The 20,428-nt window shown below is 40.3% G+C and overlaps 1 protein-coding gene across 1 annotated transcript in view; it reads right to left on the bottom strand.

The window, feature by feature from the left end:
• Window positions 1-286: 286 nt before the first annotated feature.
• LOC105484509 (sterol O-acyltransferase 1) overlaps window positions 287-20,428 on the bottom strand; it is a 65,095-nt gene continuing 44,953 nt past the window's right edge. Inside the window, exons 7-16 of the mRNA XM_011746198.2 lie at window positions 18,614-18,896; window positions 17,715-17,793; window positions 16,945-17,026; window positions 16,271-16,316; window positions 14,842-14,971; window positions 11,894-11,991; window positions 10,685-10,783; window positions 8,896-9,031; window positions 7,887-8,032; window positions 287-5,599 (exon numbers count right to left, since the gene is read on the bottom strand). Of these exons, the coding sequence (XP_011744500.1) occupies window positions 5,543-5,599; window positions 7,887-8,032; window positions 8,896-9,031; window positions 10,685-10,783; window positions 11,894-11,991; window positions 14,842-14,971; window positions 16,271-16,316; window positions 16,945-17,026; window positions 17,715-17,793; window positions 18,614-18,896 (1,156 nt within the window). The 3' untranslated portion in view covers window positions 287-5,542. The remainder of the gene's footprint in view (window positions 5,600-7,886; window positions 8,033-8,895; window positions 9,032-10,684; window positions 10,784-11,893; window positions 11,992-14,841; window positions 14,972-16,270; window positions 16,317-16,944; window positions 17,027-17,714; window positions 17,794-18,613; window positions 18,897-20,428) is intronic.

Here is a 20,428-nt window from a genome sequence, read left to right as displayed (position 1 = left end):
ATGCTTGACTAATATAGTCAAAAGTGATATGCACTCGTGAAATTAACCCATTTTCTCAAGTCCAAATTAGCTGTTAAAGTCTTTATATTTTACCAAAAACATATAAGGATTTAGTACACTATATAGATTATATAGTTTTCCTACCAACCTAAAACTTATCAACTTTATTATTGTCTACTGACTTTCAAACTAGGCATTAAATTTAGGGTGGGAAAGAAGTGATACACTCTGTTTCAACTACGGTAGTTGCATGTTATCCTCTCTTTAAACCGGGCTTATATGTAAGTTTTTTTTTTTTTTTTTTTTTTTTTTTAATACAGGGTCTCACTCTGTTGCCCACGGCTCTGAAATGGAGGGAACTGGGACATAAATGTTTTGAGGAATAAAATGGTGTGATCACAGGTCACAAGTCACTGAAGCCTCCATCTCCTGGCTTGAAGCTATCTTCCCACCACAGCCGATTGAGTAGCTGGGACTACAGGCGTGCACCATCACGCCTGGCTAATTTTTGTATTTTTTGTAGTGACAGGGTTTTGCGATGTTGCCCAGGCTGGTCTCAAACTTCTGGGCTCAAGCAATTGTCCTGCCTTGGCCTCCCAAAGTATTGGGATTAAAGGCATGAGCCACTACACCTGCTATATGTAACTTTATTTCAACAAAGGGCCCCGGCCGGGCACGGTGGCTCAAGCCTGTAATCCTAGCACTTTGGGAGGCCGAGACGGGCGGATCACGAGGTCAGGAGATCGAGACCATCCTGGCTAAAATGGTGAAACCCCTTCTCTACTAAAAAATACAAAAAACTAGCCGGGTGAGGCGGCGGGCGCCTGTAGTCCCAGCTACTCGGGAGGCTGAGGCAGGAGAATGGCCTGAACCCAGGAGGCGGAGCTTGTAGTGAGCTGAGATCCGGCCACTGCACCCCAGCAACAGAGCAAGACTCCGTCTCAAAAAACAAAACAAAACAAAACAAAACAAAAGGGCCCCAACACTGTATTACCTGATAGAAACTTTAATAATGATTAAAAAAAAAAAAGTCAAATCCTTATATAAACTTCACCCAAAACATTCACTTTGGCCAGGTGCATGGCTCATGCCTGTAATCCCAGCACTCTGGGAGGCTGACGCTGGCGGATCATGAGGTCAGGAGTTCGAGACCAGCCTGACCATCATGGTAAAACCCCATCTCAACTAAAAATACAAAAATTAGCCGGGCATGGTGGCAGGCACCTGGAATGCCAGCTACTCGGGAGGCTGAGGCAGAACTGCTTGAACCGAGGAGGCAGAGGTTGCAGTGAGCCGAGATCACACCACTGCACTCCAGCCTGGTGACAGAGCAAGACTCCGTCTCAAAAAACAAACCAACACTTTATTCCTCAGAACATTTATGTCCAGTTCCCTCCATTTCAGAGGCATAAAGCCCTGAGATAAGATACATAAAACAATACCCAGAACAGACCTTTGTATGTTTAGTGTATGTATACATACCATATGTAGCATGGGTTATGTAGTGCTACATAAATTACATGAAATTTTGCATAGTATTAGTAAGCAAGTCACTGAAACTTTATTAACAAAAGTATGGGCCTGGCCTGGTGGCTCATGCCTGTAATCCCAAAGCTTTCAGCAGTGGGAGGTTTGCTTGAGGTGAGGAGTTGGAGACAAGCCTGGGCAACATGGTGAGACCCCACCTCTACAAAAAAACAAATCAATTAGCTGGGTGTGGTGGTAGGCACTTGTAGTTCTAGGTACTTCAGAGCACTATTTGAGTCCAGCAGTTTGAGACTGCAGCGAGCTATGATCACGCTACTACCCTCCAGCCTGGGCGACAGAGTGAGGCCCTGTCTCTTTAAAAACAAAAACAAAAACAAAGCCGGGCGCGGTGGCTCACGCCTGTAATCCCAGCACTTTGGGAGGCTGAGGTGGGTGGATCACGAGGTCAGGAGATTGAGACCATCCTGGCTACACAGGTGAAACCCCGTCTCTACTAAAAATATTTTTAAAAGCAGCCGGTCGTAGTGGCAGCTGCCTGTAGTCCCAGCTATTCAGGAGGCTGAGGTGGGAGAATGGAGTGAACCCAGGAGGCGGAGCTTGTAGCCAGCCGACACTGCGCCTCTGCACTCCAGCCTGGGTGACCGAGCAAGACTCCGTCTCAAAAAAAACAAAAAAACAAAAAAACAAAAAAACAAAAAAAAAAACCAAAACAAAAACAAAAACAAAAAGTATGAGCTATCTTCCATTAAAATATTGATTCTGGAGCCAGGAGCCAGGAGCTATGGTTCACAACTATAATCCCAGCACTTTGAGAGGCTGAGGCAAATAGATCCCTTGAGTCCAGGAGTTTGAGACCAGCCTGGGCAACATGGTGAAACCCCATCTGTATAAGAGAAAAAAAAACTGGCCTGGGCGACAAAGCAAGACTCTGTCTCCAAAAAAAAAAAAAAAAAAAAAAAAAAAAAAAAAAATTAGGACAGCCTCAGTTTTCTAATTAAATTCTAACATGAGGAAAGCGACTTTACCTGGACAGTTTTAGTACATGAATCTACCAACAAACAAAACAAAACTCCATTTTGCATCATTATTCAAGATTGAGAATAAAAGGATCTAACAAATTTATCCTCATACATAAAGGTACTAGAAGGTCAAGTTAGAGATCTAATGAGAAAGTGAAATATATACTACATAGTTGTTCTGTTGGTTAATATGCCCAAAATAACAGTTACTATCATTACATCTTACAGACACAAAAGCTTTAAGCTTATTACTTTAAAATAAATCTTCCCGAAACATTAACAAGATATTTTAGTTTTTATTTCTTTAAAGAGTATGGGGGTGGTTTCAAGAAAAGACTTTTGCTAAAAGCAGCTAGCATGCCGGGCATGGTGGCTCAAGCCTGTAATCCCAGCACTTTGGGAGGCCGAGACGGGCGGATCACAAGGTCAGGAGATCGAGACCATCCTGGCTAACATGGTGAAACCCCGTCTATACTAAAAATACGAAAAACTAGCCGGGCGAGGTGGCGGGCACCTGTAGTCCCAGCTACTCCGGAGGCTGAGGCAGGAGAATGGCATGAACCCGGGAGGCGGAGCTTGCAGTGAGCTGAGACCCGGCCACTGCACTCCAGCCTGGGCGACAGAGCGAGACTCCGTCTCAAAAAAAAAAAAAAAAAAGCAGCTAGCAATAAGATTATGGCTATCAAACCAGTTTCTTTCACAGAAAGTGAGCATTCCTTGAAGTGCTACTGTTTTTGAAAGTTTCTTAGAGCAGTCTCAGCATTCTAAACAGTGTATAGTGCTACATATTTGTTGTCGCAATCTTGGGCAGAAAAATCACTAATAACAGGAAACAGAAGCCAGGCACGGTGGCTAACGCCTGTATTCCTAGCACTTTGGGAGGCTGAGGCGGGCAGATCACAAGGTCAGGAGTTTGAGACCAGCCTGACCAACATGGTGAAACCCCGTCTCTACTAAAAATACAAAAATTAGCTGGGCGTGGTATCATGGGCCTGTAATCCCAGCTACACAGGAGGCTGAGGCAGGAGAATCGCTTGAAGCAGGGAGGCAGAGGTTGTAGTGAGCCGAGATCATGCCATTGCACTCCAGCCTGGGCAACAGAGCAAGACTCCATCTAAAAACAAACAAACAAACAAACAAACAGGAAGCAGAGAGCTTTTTGAAAAATAGCCTTGATCAATCCAACAAATATAGTATTCAGAAACACTACAGAGCAACAAAGTCTTCTCATAAGAGTCATATTTATAGTATTTCTTAACAGAAATATAAACCTAAGAATTCCATTCTTTAGATTCAAAAGATTGGCTTGCTCATAACCAGGCCTTAGAGCAATCTGTTCCCAATATATTTAAAATGCAGTTATAAATTCAAGAGACTGATTCATTTTAATTTTAAGAAAAATGTCAAGAATTACAAGCCATATTAAAGCAAACTAGTTAGGAGATTATGATTCCATTACAATTACAATACTGTTGTGCAGAACATTACTGCGGGAACATGCAGAATACTTTTTTAAAAATAACCTCCTTTGAGGTGTATTTGTGTCCACTGAAGTTGGATTTAATGTTTGAAAATTACCTAAACTCATCAGTTGTATTGTGAATAAGATACATGATTAAGCCAGATACTTGTGGTTCAAATTAAGTTGTGACTATTAAGAAATTCTACTTACCTTCTTGTGAGACTCAAACTGACTTTAAAACAATTCCAAACAATACCAAGAGAGCCTCTCAAGTGGCTGTTCCAAGTAACAACAATCATTTAAATAATTCGTAAATCTTACTTTGAGTGGAAAGTTGAACTACATGGTCTCTGATACCTCTTCCAATGCTCAATCTTTACAATCATACCTCATACATACAAATAATTTCTACACACATGGTATTAGAAATGGGCATCTTATAAAATGAAAGTATTACATAATAAGAGTACATTTCCTTGAAACCAATCACGTATTAATTTATTCCACCTAAAAACCTACTACAGTTAAAAGTATAATAACTGAGCAAACACAGAAGCCAGCTTCTGGATCCTTAATGATCACTTTAATATGAGTGGAAGTGATTAATACTTATGTTACAGACTCACTAGTCTGCAAAATAATTCAAGATAAAGTCAGTATTTATTAGGCAATAAAATAATTGTTCCAAAGGATATTTCTAAATAACTTCAAAGAAGTTATTACCATAAAGTTAAAAAGGAATATCATCCATGTTAAGTTTGTGATAAAATAATTTAAACACATGATTGACTCTACAAATCTTTTTTACAAATTACTTCGGAAGTTATAAGAGGAAATGTTTTTCTTTTTCCTCTGCTATCTCTTATTTTTTCCTTCCTACTTCTGATCCCCTTAATATACAGTATTATTGATGTAAACTCAAGAATTCATGGTAAAGGCATCTTTTTGCTTCACAGAAATCATGATCTATAGAGAAAACAAGGTAAAAACAGGAAAATTGAACTTTTTTCAAAAAAATTACAAAATAGGCTGTATAACATTATCTTTGGAAATCAGACTTTTTTTTCTACTAGAAATAGCAAAAATCGTTCTACATTTTTTCTTCCCCAATTGCATGTTTAATTAGCATACATTCCAACAGTGTGCATGAAAAAAATTCTAAGCCAGAGGTATTTAAGTGATTTCTTCCTAAGCGTTTTGGCTAATTCAGTGGCCAAGAAACAATGATGTTTATTCTCTGATTGGACGGAGTCAAGAAACAAAACAGATATAATTACCAAGGGATAAAGCTGATATGACCCAGCAACAATCTGTCATTACTTCAGCTATTAGTCTGCCTTCTCCCTCGACCCAGCCCCACAAAAAAAGTTCTGCTCTGCTTAAGTGTACAGGACTCCAGTGAACTTCCAACAGTTTTGCTTCAAGTGACCTAAGAATGGAGTAGTGAGTCATCTGTAAAGCCTGGAGTGGTTCAAATAACACAGATAACTTCAGTAGCAACTGGAAACAGCTGGCTCCAAATCAGGGAGAATACTCAATCTTCAGTGACAAGGAGGAAACAAAGTCCAAGCTTCTAAAACACGTAACGACAAGTCCAGGAACGTGGCCGGACATAATCCAAAAATGTGGGCTGCAGTGGGGAAAAATAAGAATGGAAAAATAATTTATTTGTGTACAGAGTAGAGGAGGTGTGGAGGTAGACAGGGGATGTTAATATGATACATTGTACATCTCTAAAATGCCTCCCACCATTTCAATAACCCTCAAGGTATAAGCAGCTCACTAATTCAAAAGATGTTCAGTACTTTTATCTATAACACAGATTTATTCAATTTAGATGCTTCACATAAAGCTTTTAAAGTCCAGTAAACTATACACAATTGTGTGGACTTTGACCAGTTTCTAAATAGGCACTATTTCTTTCTGTATCTTTTATTTTAGCACAGCCCTATTTTAGTACCTTAAAATCTAAATGGTGGTTAAGGACGACAAATATATATATATAAATGACTAATACAAGGTTTAAAATTACTGAACTATCGAAAGGAGGAGCAAATGAAGCACTACAAAAGTTCAGAAATAGGAAAGAGAGGGAAGCAGGCATTTGAAAAATCATCATGGAAGATGTGGCATCCAAATTGGATTTTGATAGGAGAATAAAATCTGATATGTGGAATCCAGGTGACCAGGGACAGTCGAGAGCAATTACTTCAGATGAACAAAGGAGATCAGTATGAAATAAAGAGGGGGAGTTGAGGCAGCCTAACAGACATGGGATACACAGAAAGAGGGGAAGCTTTGGAGAGGAAACTGATTTCATTATGGACATCTTCAGTTACAGATGCCTATGAGAAATACCCAGGAAATATATCAAGAAGGCATCTCCTCCAAACCTGGAAGGTTGTAGGGATTGAATGACTTAGTAGTAGGGCCACCAAATTTAGCAAATGTAAGTACAGGATGCCTAGATAAACTTGAGACAAATAGCTCTATCTGTCATATTTTTTTGTAATTTACTGAAAAAGGCAGAATATAGGACATTTGGGGTGTTCTAAGAAACCCCATACAGGAGGCAGGACAAAATTATTAAAAACAGGACATGCCCTATATACACAAAAAGCCTGGCAATCCTACTTCTTAGGGTGTTTCCATCAATCCATAACTATAAGCAGTACTTTCAGCTAGTGCTAATAGATTTAATTAACCAGATCACATCAATTAAATTAACCAGTGTTTGCTAGAAAATTCCTAAGTCTATATCCTATACTATGTTACTTGAAAATAAAATTCTTAAAAAAAAAAGCCATCCTCCTAAAATCTGTACCCATGTATAGCTAAAAACTAAAGTCCTAAGAATAAATGAAACCTGAATATAATTACCCAAAACCAAAAACAAAAATAGAATCAAGAGTAATGGAAGGCATCTCAGTGTTGTCCAAGAGTTTATTTAGAAGGAAGTAAAAAAAAAAAAAAAAAAAGAGGCCAGGCGCGGAGGCTCAAGCCTGTAATCCCAGCACTTTGGGAGGCCGAGACGGGCAGATCACGAGGTTAGGAGATGGAGACCATCCTGGCTAACACGGTGAAACCCCATCTCTATTAAAAAATATAAAAAACTAGCCGGGCAAGGTGGCGGGTGTCTGTAGGCCCAGCCACTTGGGAGACTGAGGCAGGAGAATGGCATAAACCCAGGAGGCAGAGCTTGCAGTGAGCTGAGATCCGGCCACTGCACTCCAGCCTGGGCGACAGAGCGAGACTTTGCCTCAAAAAAAAAAAAAAAAAAGAAGATATGTTTTAGGTGGTGGTAGTAGGGACATACATGGCATTAGGAAAACCCTGGAGAATACTTAGAAGCGGCTGGCTGGGCGCGGTGCCTCCAGCACTCTGGGAAGCTGAGGTGAGCGGATCATGAGGTCAGGAGATCGAGACCATCCTGGCTAACATGGTGAAACCCCATCTCTACTAAAAATACAAAAAAATAGCGGGCATGGTGACATGCTCCTGCAATCCCAGCTACTTGGGAGGCTGAGGCAGGAGAATCGCTTCAATCTGGGAGGCGGAGGCTGCAGTGAGCTGAGATAGAGCCACTACACTCCAGCCTGGGCGACAGAGTGAGACTCGGTCTCAAAAAAAAAAAAAAGAAAAAAGAAAAAGAAAAAAATTAGAAGGGGCTAAAGAAAAGGCAGTAAAAGAAGAAAACCAAAAACTAGGAGAGTTAAATGTGAAGAAAACTAAACAAAAGGAAAAACTTCAAGTACAGTAAGATCAGATAATGAACGAATGCTTTTACTCCTCATTTCCCTCTCTTTAACACTAATTCATCATAATCTCCACTACTATCCTCCTCAACATTGCCCACCAACTCTCACAATCAGAGAATAAACAGGTTCTTTTGCACTCCAACCAGATTGGTGACTCACATTTTTCAGAGGACAGTGCTGACGTGCATACCACTCTTGAGAATAAAAGCAGAGTAAGACTCCATTGCCCAAGAAAAGAGAAGTCCACATCATAACATTCCAAATTGGCTTTTTCCGACTATCATTGACAATGAAGTTGAAAGCCACTAAAGACAGAAAGGCAACAAACATACAGTTATCAGAGGTCAGAAGTTCGAGACCAGCCTGGCCAACACGGTGAAACCCCATCTCTATTAAAAATACAAAAATTAGCCAGGCGTGGTGGTGTGCGCCTGTAATTCCAGCCACTCGGGAGGCTGAGGCAGGAGAATCACTTGAAGCAGAGAGGCAAAGGTTGCAGTGAGCTGAGATCGTACCACTGCTCTCCAGCCTGGGTCATGACAGTGAAACTCTGTCTCAAAAAAAAGAAAGAAAGAAAGAAATATACAGGTATCAAAACATAATTTGTCAGAAGATGAGGGGCTTCAGATATATCTGCTGTTATCATTGCATAATCACAGTGAACAACAACTGTTTATATATTTTTAAATTCTGGTCACTGTTTCTATAAAGAAAAATAAAGCTTCAGTGTTAAAATCAGTAACTTACAAGAAATCAGTGTTTTCAGAACATGTGTATATATATTTCATGGAATTAGAATATTCATATTCCAACTTTTCCCTCTCTACTCACTCAAAAACTTGTCAGTTTTCTAGGGGGTGCATAATCACAATGTTTATGAATAGGAAAGCTGTTTATACAGATAACTTTTATGACCTACCAAATCAGTGCCATCAATGGTCTTCATGAGGTTACCTAGTTCATTTCTCTACTTCAAAGTGTAAACATCTTGAGACAGAGCTGTGTATAATTATTAAAAGTCAATATTCTGACCATCTGATAAACAAGTACTACCTTAAAATGTTACTACTACTATCTAGTTCTCCTACATTGATTTTATAGTTTCCTTTCTATCTGGTTTTCTTTTTTAGCATAGTACCCAGTACTCACAGCACACCAAGATACTTACTTCCAAAGAACATGAAGAGCACAAAGAGCACGGGATAGAAAAAGCTCAAGCAAACAGCCAAGGCATATTCGTGTACTACAGCAGATACAGCAAAGACAGCCAACATGGCAGCAGATTTGAATCTCTTGGAGAAAAACTAAAGAAAAAGGAAAACATTACGAAGTAATTTTTAAAAATTTAAAGCAAGCATGAATTATATAGGATGTAAAATTATATGCCAAAGGTACCTATTATATTTGTACTTAACTTTCTAAGTCTACTCCTTGGATTAATCCAAATCTATTAAAATAATTACAAATCATATATACTTACAAATACTTATTATTTTTCAAATATGAGTCTATTTTCAAAAGTATCAATAATTTATATTTGTAAGTTATTACAACTGACAAAACATAGTTTTCCTATATAAATGAAACATATTGAATTTCAGTCTTTAGAGTAACACTGTATGGTAGATGGGGCAAGTGTCCTCTCCATTTTTACACATAACAAAACTAAGACTTCAGAAGGAGAAGGGACTTGCCTTATCCATATGTGAAACTACACCTGAATGACAGAATTAGCACTCAAATATTAATACAATGCTATTTCCACCATAAGATGCTGTCACTAAGCCAAATGGTGCCCTCACTTAATAAAAACTGTAATCCAGATACCAGTATTAATCAACCAGGAGATTCAAGATTACATCTCATCAGTCTAAGTATATTCTGCTCTCAAGAATGTCTGAAAGCCAGGTGTCACTGATTGGAGAGATACAAATCCACACAAAGGTGTTTCTCACTGTAGTGTTTCTCAGCTGGGCACGGTGGCTCACGCTTGTAACCCCAGCACTCTGGGGAGGCCGAGGTGGGTGGATCACCTGAGGTCGGGAGTTCCAGACGAGCCTGACCAACAACATAGAGAAATGCCATCTCCACTAAAACTACAAAATTAGCTGGGCTGGGTGGTGGGCGCCTGTAATCTCAGCTACTTGGGAGGCTGAGGCAGGAGAATCATTTGAACCCGGGAGGCGGAGGTTGCAGTGAGCTGAGAACATGCCACTGCACTTCAGCCTGGGCAACAAGAGTGGGGGAAAAAAAAAAAGTGTTTCTCCACCTTCAACCAAGAAAAACGAATGAAAAAGACCATAGGGAGATTATTTGTTGGCAATGAGATTCATAAGAAACTATCTAGGCCGGGCGCGGTGGCTCACGCCTGTAATCCCAGCACTTTGGGAGGCCGAGGCAGGCGGATCACGAGGTCAGGAGATCGAGACCATCCTGGCTAACATGGTGAAACCCCATCTCTACTAAAAATACAAAAAACTAGCCGGGCGTGGTGGTGGGCACCTGTAGTCCCAGCTACTCGGGAGGCTGAGGCAGGAGAATGGCATGAACCCGGGAGGCGGAGCTTGCAGTGGGCCGAGATCGCGCCACTGCACTCCAGCCTGGGCAACAGCGTGAGACTCCATCTCAAAAAAAAAAAAAAAAAAAAAAAAAAGAAACTATCTATTATTGGTGGATCATTTCAACTCCAACCTCCATGCATTCTCACTTTGTTACGTAAGATAAAATTCAGAGCAAAAGACACAGTATTAGACCTACTACTGTACACAGTGGTTTCTAAGCAGCACCATTCAAAGCAGGTTTCTACATGTAAATTTCTCAAAAGAAAACTGAAAATATACTATCACCCTTTCCTCATGAACAATTAAATATAACTTCTTCCATCTGTATAATACTCATACTTTCTGAAAAAGAATCTCTATTTCTTAAATAACATTAACTTAAATCTTGCTGCTTACCCAGAGAAAGTCCTTGTAAGCATAGTAATATAGCCAGTCATGGACCACCACATTCCAGGTTCTGTAATAGTTAGAGTATGACGTGGAGTTCCACCAATCCTGAGGGAAAAAGTAAAGGTATAAAACTATACACACACACACACACCACCCAAAAGCAACCCCCCCTGACTTTCCCAAAGAACACATGTAACAGAAAAACCAAAGTACACTGTGATAAACTGTTGGTTCATATGCTGATGACAGAAAAATCTTCAAAGGCATTTTGGTTATTAATGTTGAATATGACATGAATTCTCGTACTATGTAAGATTTAGTTCCTAGGTTCATACACAACACACAGAACCATTTAAGTCTATGTCCATCTGAACAGCAATCAGTAAGCCCCACCCCCCTTACCTTGCTAGAATGTCATGAGAAAATTCTATGGTCATGAAGACCAGATAGAGTGCTAACACTAGAGAGCTGTTTGGTGGTTACCAGAAATGGCAAAATTACCCAAAGAGTGAGACGGTGGTCACCTCAAAGTCCTGGTATCCCTATATATATTTCTTGCTCCCAATTTTAAGATCAGATGAATGAGATCAGCTATCTAAAATCTGCAATCCGCACTTAATGTTTGAGAAAGAAGTTGGCAGACTTGGAGTGTTGCCAAAAACAAACCAAACTGAAAGAGAGCTTTAGGTAGGGTTAAAGAATGCTATAAGCCATTCTGACTCTAATTCTAGAGCTTTATTCCAACTTTAGAAGCATAAGGATACTATCTGAAGCAAAATTAATACCTTTCAAAACAAAACAGGGAAAAGTTATTTCCCTCATGAACTGCTCAGCTGTCTTAAATGAATAATTTGCTGAGGTCACTCCTACAGAACTAGACGGTCCATTTCAAATGAATGAACACTCAGGGAAGTCTCATGGTGTGCTCTGAACCAATAGTTTCCTACTGGAATCACCAATATATCCTCGCAGGATCCAGCAGAAACCATGTGCTTATGATAAGGGAGCAGACATTAGAGACAGAAGAAAACACAAGGTTATGCTAGTTATATCTGTAACTGAATTTCAGAGAATATTGGCAAAATTTGTAGAAAAGAAAATTATTTCACAATGTTTGTGTGAAAGGCTGGTGACATTGGCCAACAATGTCGAAATACTTAATAATGAGGAAGACAAAAAAATGTGAAAAGAAAGCTAAGTCTAAGTATATACTACCTTATAGAACATCCTGTCGCCAAAGCGTAACATCTCAGCAAAGGCATTGAGCCAGCAGTGCAAAAAGGCAAAAAAAGTAAGGAAGAGAATCAGCACACCTAAAAATAAGATTAACAATATTAACAGTCTTTCCAAATAGCTCACATGCCAAGCAACTAATTATATCACATCATTTTATTTAGCTGGTATTATTTTGTAAAATATAAGTTATTATTCCAGTTTACCCATTCCAGAGATGATATGCTTTTGGAGTTAATTATCTTAATTTTAAAACAGTAACTTCCTTCAAAGTGGGTTCAACAAATGACGTTACCTAGTCTGGGTTTTTTTTTTTTTTTTTTTTTTTGAGACAGAGTCTCACTCTGTCACCCAGGCTGGAGTGCAATGGAGAGATCTCGGCTCACTGCAACCTCCACCTCCAGGGTTCAAGCAATTCTCCTACCTCAGCCTCTCGAGTAGCTGGGATTACAGGCACGTGCCACCACACACGACTAAGTTTTTGCATTTTTAGTAGAGACGGGGTTTCACCATGTTGACCAGGCTGGTCTCAATCTCCTGACCTCGTGATCCACCCAGCTCGGCCTCCCAAAGTGCTGGGATTACAGGCGTGAGCCACCACGCCCAGCCTACCCAGTTTGTTTTTAAGAAATGCCTAGGCCGGGCGCGGTGGCTCAAGCCTGTAATCCCAGCACTTTGGGAGGCCGAGACAGGCAGATCACTAGGTCAGGAGATCGAGACCATCCTGGCTAACACGGTGAAACCCCGTCTCTACTAAAAAATACAAAAAACTAGCCGGGCGAGGTGGCGGGCGCCTGTAGTCCCAGCTACTCAGGAGGCTGAGACAGGAGAATGGCCCGAACCCAGGAGGCGGAGCTTGCAGTGAGCTGAGATCCGGCCACTGCATTCCAGCCTGGGCGACAGAGCGAGACTCCGTCTCAAAAAAAAAAAAAAAAAAAAAAAAAAAAAAAAAAAAAAAAAGAAATGCCTAGATATATGGCTTAACCTGGTACCCAAGGCCCTTTAAAAATCTGGCCCCTATACCCCCGTCTTCAGCAATTGTTTAAAACTGGGGAGAGACTTTGGCCCCTCTCCCCCACAGGACATTTGAAATTCTAGAGACTTTGTTTTTAAGAGACAGGGTCTCACTATGTTGCCCAGGCTGAACTTCAACTCACAGGGCTCAAGTGATCCTCCCACCTTAGCCTCCAGGGTAGCTGGGACTACGGTGCAAGCCACTGCACCAGTGCTGTGACAATTGGAGGAGAGGGAGTTGTGCCACTGGTATCCAGTTGCTAGAGGCCAGGATGCTGCTAAACAGATTATGCCACAATGCAGAAGACTGCCACTCCAAACAAAGAATTAACCAGTCCAAAACGTTAACAGTGACACAGTTAACATAGTGACACAGATAACATTCTAAACATATCTCCAATGATTCTACCCTCTTAAGTGTTGTAAACATCATCCACAACTGGATTTATGCCATTCCAGAATGCTCCACTCCCTTGCATCCATCCCACTACCTAGAATGACCTTTCCACCAATTCTCTGCCAGGCAAATACCTATTTTTCAATACCCAGTATTAAATATTCTCTCTAATACGAAACAAAGGCCATAAGCATTTTGTTTATCCTACTTATGTAGTACATATTACAATATATTGTAAAATATCCATTTATATGTCCACCTCTTTCACTCATTTATTAAAAAATATATATTTATAGAGCATCAACTATGTACCAGACAATATGAGAGAGACTGTGATTGGCTATAAAAGACAATCCTTGATCTCAATAACTTTGCAGCTAGTGAGGAAGACACTCAAGTATGTAACACATATTCTATTTTAGGGACAGATACAGAGTTCATTCAAATAAGTCTTGGGGCCGGTGAGGGAGGGTTACTGTAAGAGGAATGCAAGAGAAGAAAAGAAAGGGAAGGTGATGACACAAAACATTACCAACATTCAATGAGTAAAGGAAAGAGGAAAAGTAAGGGAAACTATAAAAACTCCCAGAGTGTAAAGATAATACATGTCTTGTTCACTTCTGAGTCCTCTGCACCTGGCATAGTACTAGGTACTCATATATCTTTATAATAGACAAAAAAAAAAAAAAAAAAAACACAATAAATAAATTTAAGAAATCAAGGTATGGCCAGAAAGACAGGAGGAAAATAAGAAATAGTGGTAAAAGGTCAAGCATGGTGGCTCAAGCCTGTAACCCCAGCACTTTGAGAGGCTGAGACAGGAGGATAACTTGAGCCCAGGAGTTTGAGAACGGCTTGGGCAACACAGGGAGACCCCGTCTCTCCAAAAAATAAAAACTTAGCCAGGCGTGGTGGCATGCACCTGTAGTCCCAGCTACTGAGGCGAGAGGAGCACTTGAGCCCAAGAGGTCAAGGCTAGTAAGCCATGATCACACCACTGCATTCAGACTGGGTGACAAAGAGAGACCCGGTTTCAAAAAAAGAGCAAGAAAATAGTGACAAGAGAGATTTCAAAATGTGGTCAGCAGCACCCAATGCTTCATGGAGGTCAACTTGGATAAGGGTTAAAGTACGTCTTAATCCATCCACTGGATTAGAATATGGAGGTTACTAGTAATTTCAACAAAGGGCATTTAAGTGGCTTGGTGGAATCAGGAGCAAGATGACAATGAACTGAATAGTGAACAGGAAGACACAGCATGAATGTGGACTGTTCACTGTCAGAGAAGGCACAACTTGAGTGAAAGCCAGAAGATGAAAGACTGACCTGCGACTGGAAGAAGGATACTTCATTTATAAAACAGATGCAAAAGAGGTCAAGATGGGTACAGACGTATAGAAGTTTAGATGAAAAAGGAGGCAAACCAAAGGTGCTCATAGGCAATAGCTTTCTATTTACCTCGTGAATTTATGCATTAATTCACTTGTTAATTACCAAATTAACAAGTACCCACGTTACCTGGCAAGATGGAGTTAAATACACATAGGACCAGAACACGAGCGCTGAAGGGCTCCTGTTTGATATTCCGAAACAAGGGGGCACAAAGTCTTTCAAAGATGTAGTACACATAGAAAAAGCAACCAAAGACCTGGAACATAACAGAGACAGAATTATAATAACGATGGCTTAATAAAATGGAAGGCGATGTTTTTCTCTCCAAAAGAAAGTGCAGATATGACCCTTAAAGTAACGTTCGCATATGTATTCCATTTAACACTAGTATAGAAGACTGCTATAATCCTTCAGAGAGATTACTCAAGCCTAGTTTCTACCATCACTTTTCCTAACCCTTTACCAAATGATATTTTTAAAAGAGCTTACTCTTAGAACCTGTTTTTCCTGCTGCTTAAAACCCGTAACATGGTCGGGTACAGTGGCTCACTCCTGTAATCCTACCACTTTGGGAGGCTGAGGCAGGTTGATGACTTGAGGTCAGGAGTTCGAAACCAGCCTGGCCAACATGGTGAAACCCTATCTCTACTAAAAATACAAAAATTAGCCAGGCGTGGTGGTAGGCACCTGTAATCCCAGTTACTCAGGAGGCTTATGCAGGAGAATCGCTTGAACTCGGGAGGTGGAGGCTGCAGTGAGCCAAGATTGCATCACTGCACTCCGGCCTAGGTGACAGAGCGGGACTTTGTCTAAAAAAAAAAAAAAAAACCCTTTTAACAAAAGAATTTATTTCATAAATGGGCATTTGATTGAGACAATGATTTAAAATGGGATCTTCCAGGATTAATGATTCTGATGGAGGTGGGAGGAGGAATGGGGAAGAGTCAGACCATACCCACATACATATACACCTCCCCCGAGAAACAGGAAGGGGCAAATTAATGTTTACTGACATTACCAACTAGAATTACTTTATAAAATAATATTCTCTTTTTTTTTTTTTTTTTTTTGAGATGGAGTCTTGCTCTGTTGCCCAGGCTGGAATACAGTGGCGTGATTTCAGCTCACTGTAACCTCCGTATCCCAGGTTCAAGCAATTCTCCTGCCTCAGCCTTCCAAGTAGCTGAGATTACAGGTACGTGCCACCACGCCAGGCTAATTTTTGTATTTTTAGTAGAGATGGGGTTTCACCATGTTGGTCAGGCTGGTCTCAAACTCCTGACCTCGTGATCTGCCCACCTCGGCCGCCCAAAGTGCTGGGATTACAGGCGCGAGTCACTGCGCCTGGCCTAATATATTCTTTTATTAAAGAAAATTACTTCTGATGTTGGCAAAACAAACACCATTTAGTATACTGGAAATAGTTTAAAAGACTGCGTAATGTCAACAGAAAGCATTCTTAGTTCCCAATTAGATTTAGGTAGATTATATTATTATCATAAATATGAATCCCCATCTCCTAATCAACATACCATAGACAGTTACAAAAACTTACCTGTGCAAACTGCATAGCGACATAACCCCATCTTACAGTGGGATTCCTGAAAAAGAAAGAAACAAAAATAAGGTTTCTAAATAAAGTAATTGAACTTGAATAAAGACCCTCACAATTAATGTTTCTTAGTCAGGCGTGGTGGCTCACACCTGTAATCCAAGCACTTTGGAAGGCAGTGACCAGGAGCTCGAGACCAGCCTGGCCAATATGGTGAAACCCCATCTCTACTAAAAATACAACAAAACTAACTGGGCGTGGTGGCGCACACCTGTAATGCCAGCTACTTGGGACACTGAGGCAGGAGAATCACGTGAACCCAGGGGGCAGAGGTTGCAGGGAGCCAACGTAGCACCACTGGATGCTACGTTGCAGCCTGGGTGACAGAGCAAGACTCCCATCTCAGAAAAAAAATAAAATAAAATAAATAAATTAATGGTTTTACACACAGAACATCATTTATGACCATATGAAATACTTGATTTTTCTGTCAAGAATTACTATAACCAAATTAAACTTCTCTACTCACCATTTGAGGCTTCCCAGGTCAGACAGAAAATGAAAACTCATTCTATATTTTCTATGTCCCTATGTTAACTGGCCCCTGTTTATCTATCCTACCTCACTCATGCCACACTTTTGGTGCTTACCACATTTCTGCTTCATAGTACCATTACCTGGGATAGCTGTCACGGTAGATAAGGGTAGGAGCAAATAAGAAGTACAAATATTGGTTGACTGTAGGTATTGGAACAGTGCCTAGAAAAGGCAAACTATAGTTAGATCAGAGGTTCTTTGATTTTTCACAGCAAAAATAAAGGGGGGGATACAAGGAAGCACATAACAGGGAATAATAAAATGACTTATCAGCTCATGTTCTTTTTTCCTGACCTCTAAAATGACTTCTTATTCTTGCACGAATTGAATTATTACCAATCTCTCTAAACCAAGTTATTCCTGTGACTGAGATAACTTCTAGAGTGTGAAGCAACAATGTGCAAGGAATAGGCAGGCACAGGTGTAATGAGGCTATTAACATTCCATAAAAATAATGCAAAGTTACAAAAGATAATCAATTTTTTTAAAATTGTAGGTCCAAGGGCAAAGCAGGAATAGTCAGGAAACAATGAAGTAGTCCTCAAAATCAATATGGATCATATATATTTGAAATAAAACACAATCTCTGCAATATATGATGTGACACCCCAGCAAACAACAAAGGGTGAAATATCCAGTCAATAATCCTTTAAACTAATGAAATTACACAAACAAAAGAAGAGAGAGAGAGGAAGGAAGAAAGGAAGGAAGGGAGGGAGGGAGGAAAGAAGGCAGGGAGGAAGGAAGGAAAGAAGGCAGGGAGGAAGGAAGGAAGAAAAGAAGGAAAGAAGGGAAGGGAATGGGATGGGGGGAGGGGAGGAAGAAAGAATGTACAAAAGAAATTACATACTTGATTTCTCCTTAGCTGAATTTAGTACCCGAGGCACGTTCTCTCTGACAAATGAGTGGGCCTTCATTACAAAACGAATCTACAAAAGCAGGAGGAAAAAGATGTCTGTTCAAAGAAAGTCTCCTGCAAGTGTCCTTTCCATTAGTCAAACACATTACAGATAGCCAATAAAGTCAGAAAATCCTGATGAGTGTAGAAACAAATCAAAATAAAACCTTTATTTAGATAGAAATAGTTACATGACAAAACAATGAATCTGACATTTCAAAAGTGAAGTTTTTAATTACGAAAATATTTTATAATTTAAATGACTTTTACAAAAAGTATTCAGGAACAAAATCTTGATGCATCAAAAATAGTTCAATGTGGCCAAGCCCAGTGGCTCACACCTGTAAACCCAGCACTTTGGGAGGCCACAGCAGGCAGATCATGAGGTCAGGAGTTTGAGACCAGCCTAGCCAATATGGTGAAACCCTGTCTCTACTAAAAATACAAAAATTAGCCAGGTGTGGTGGCAGGCGCCTGTAGTCCCAGCCACTTGGGAGGCTGAGGCTGAAAAATCGCTTGAACCTGGGAGGCGGGGGTTGCAGTGAGCCGAGATCGTGCCACTGCACTCCAGCCTGGGTGACAGAGCGAGATTCTGTCCCAAAAAAAAAAAAAAAAAAAAGTTCAACGTAATTTATTTTATTTATCAAAATTCAGAGAACATGGAAGCTAGAATGAAACTTAAGAGGTGAGAAGATTCTAGTTTAACAATTTTATAGATAATGGCAAAAGGAACAATACATGAAAATTTATCCAAGCTGATACAGCTAAAAATACTAGTATCAGTATGTCATCATCATTATTATTATTTTAGCTGAGAACAGCATCGCCCTGGGTAACACTTAAAGCCTTACCTGCTCGAATATAATGATGAACCGGGAGGCTGGTGGCAGTGTATATGCTAACACAACGTATGTTGGTCCAAAACCTAGAATTCCAATCTGGAAGACCATGAAAAGAAAGCCATGGAAGAGAGAATTGATCAGCGGATGAGAACTCTTGCTATAGCCAGTGGCCCAACGTTGAAACAGAAAATAGGGAACTGAAAATGTAGACAGGAACATGATCCACCAGGTCCAAACAACGGTAGGAAATTTGCCAAAAGCATAGGACAGGAGGCTGAACTCAAGCACCAGCCTGGGGAGAAAAGGTACAGAAAAAGAACATAGAGGTGAATTTTTAATATACACTGAGTTCACAGAATTTAAAACTTTCAAACACCAAACTTTCAACCTTATGAAACACCACAACATTAATACGCTGAAGTCATGGATGTAATAGTTCTGCTAGTTAGAGATCTGCTTCTAACCATCTGCTTTACAATATATATGTCAACAATATATGTTCTTTAGAAACAAGTTTTCTAAAAGTCCTAAGATAAATACAGTCTTCAAACTTAAGATATCTAAGATAATTGGACTCTGAACTTCTGAAAGATTAGATTCTCACATTAATTTTTAAACTCTAAAATATCCTATGGAAAATATTCAAAGAGCAATCATTCTTATATACAAAAGATGATTTTTCAGAAGAAATATGTACAATTTAAAAAATCTGTTAATATACTATACCATTATCTCCAAATTTAATTTTCAAAAAAAGTACATAATTCAATCCATGATTACCACACACAAATTTTAAGCTACAATTTGAGTTTTGAAATTTTATTTTGAGATCGGGTCTCCTTTGTCACCCAGGCTGGAGTGCAGTGGCACAAACACAGTTCCACTGCAGCTTCAACCTCCCTGGCTCAAGTGATCCTCCCATCTCATCCTCCTGAGTAGCTGGAACTACCAATGTGTGCCACCATGCCTGGCTAATTTTTAAATTTTTTGCAGAGATGTTGCCCAGGCTGGTCTCGAACTCCTGAGCTCAAGTGATCCTCCTGCCTTGGCCTCCCAAAGTGCTGAGATTACAGGCATAAGCAATCATGCCTGGCCTACAATTTGACTTTCACATTAAAAAGAAATATCAAATTTTTCAACCTTCAATTTCAATAAGCTACTTGTTTTAAGTAACCATCTTAAACAAAGACAATCAAAAAGTTAATCAATCATACACAGTTATCCCTCCCTATATATAGGGGACTGGTTCCAGGACAGTGTGCAGACACCAAAATCTATGCAAATTCAAGTCCCACAGTTGGCCCCGTGGAACCCACAGATATGAAAAATCTGCCATTTTTATATGTGTGTTTCACATCCTGGAATACTCTAGATCCCAATCTGCCTTTGCTTGCAGATGTAGAACCCATGGATACAGAGTGCTAAACATATTGATTGAAAAAATTCCAGCCAGATGTGGCGGCTCACGCCTGTAATCCCAGCACTTTGGGAGGCTGAGGCGGGCGATCACCTGAGGTAGGGAGTTCGGGACTAGCCTGACCGACATGGAGAAACCCCGTCTCTACTAAAAAAAAAAACAAACAGAAAATGCGCCGGGCGTGGTGGTGCATGACTGTAATCCCAGCTACTCGGGAGGCTGAGGCAGGAGAATCGCTTGAACCCAGGGGGCAGAGGTTGTGGTGAGCCGAGATGGCGCCATTGCACTCCAGCCTGGGCAACAAGAGTGAGACTCCATCTCAAAAATAAAAACAAAGAAAAGAAAAGAAAAAGCAAAACTGCCGCATATAAGTGGACATGCACAGTTCAAACCCATGTTGTTCATAA

The sequence above is a fragment of the Macaca nemestrina genome, chromosome 1 (assembly GCF_043159975.1).
Source record: "Macaca nemestrina isolate mMacNem1 chromosome 1, mMacNem.hap1, whole genome shotgun sequence".
Lineage (NCBI taxonomy): Eukaryota > Metazoa > Chordata > Mammalia > Primates > Cercopithecidae > Macaca > Macaca nemestrina.
Note: the sequence above shows the minus strand (reverse complement) of the source record. Positions and strands in the feature narration are given on the sequence as shown.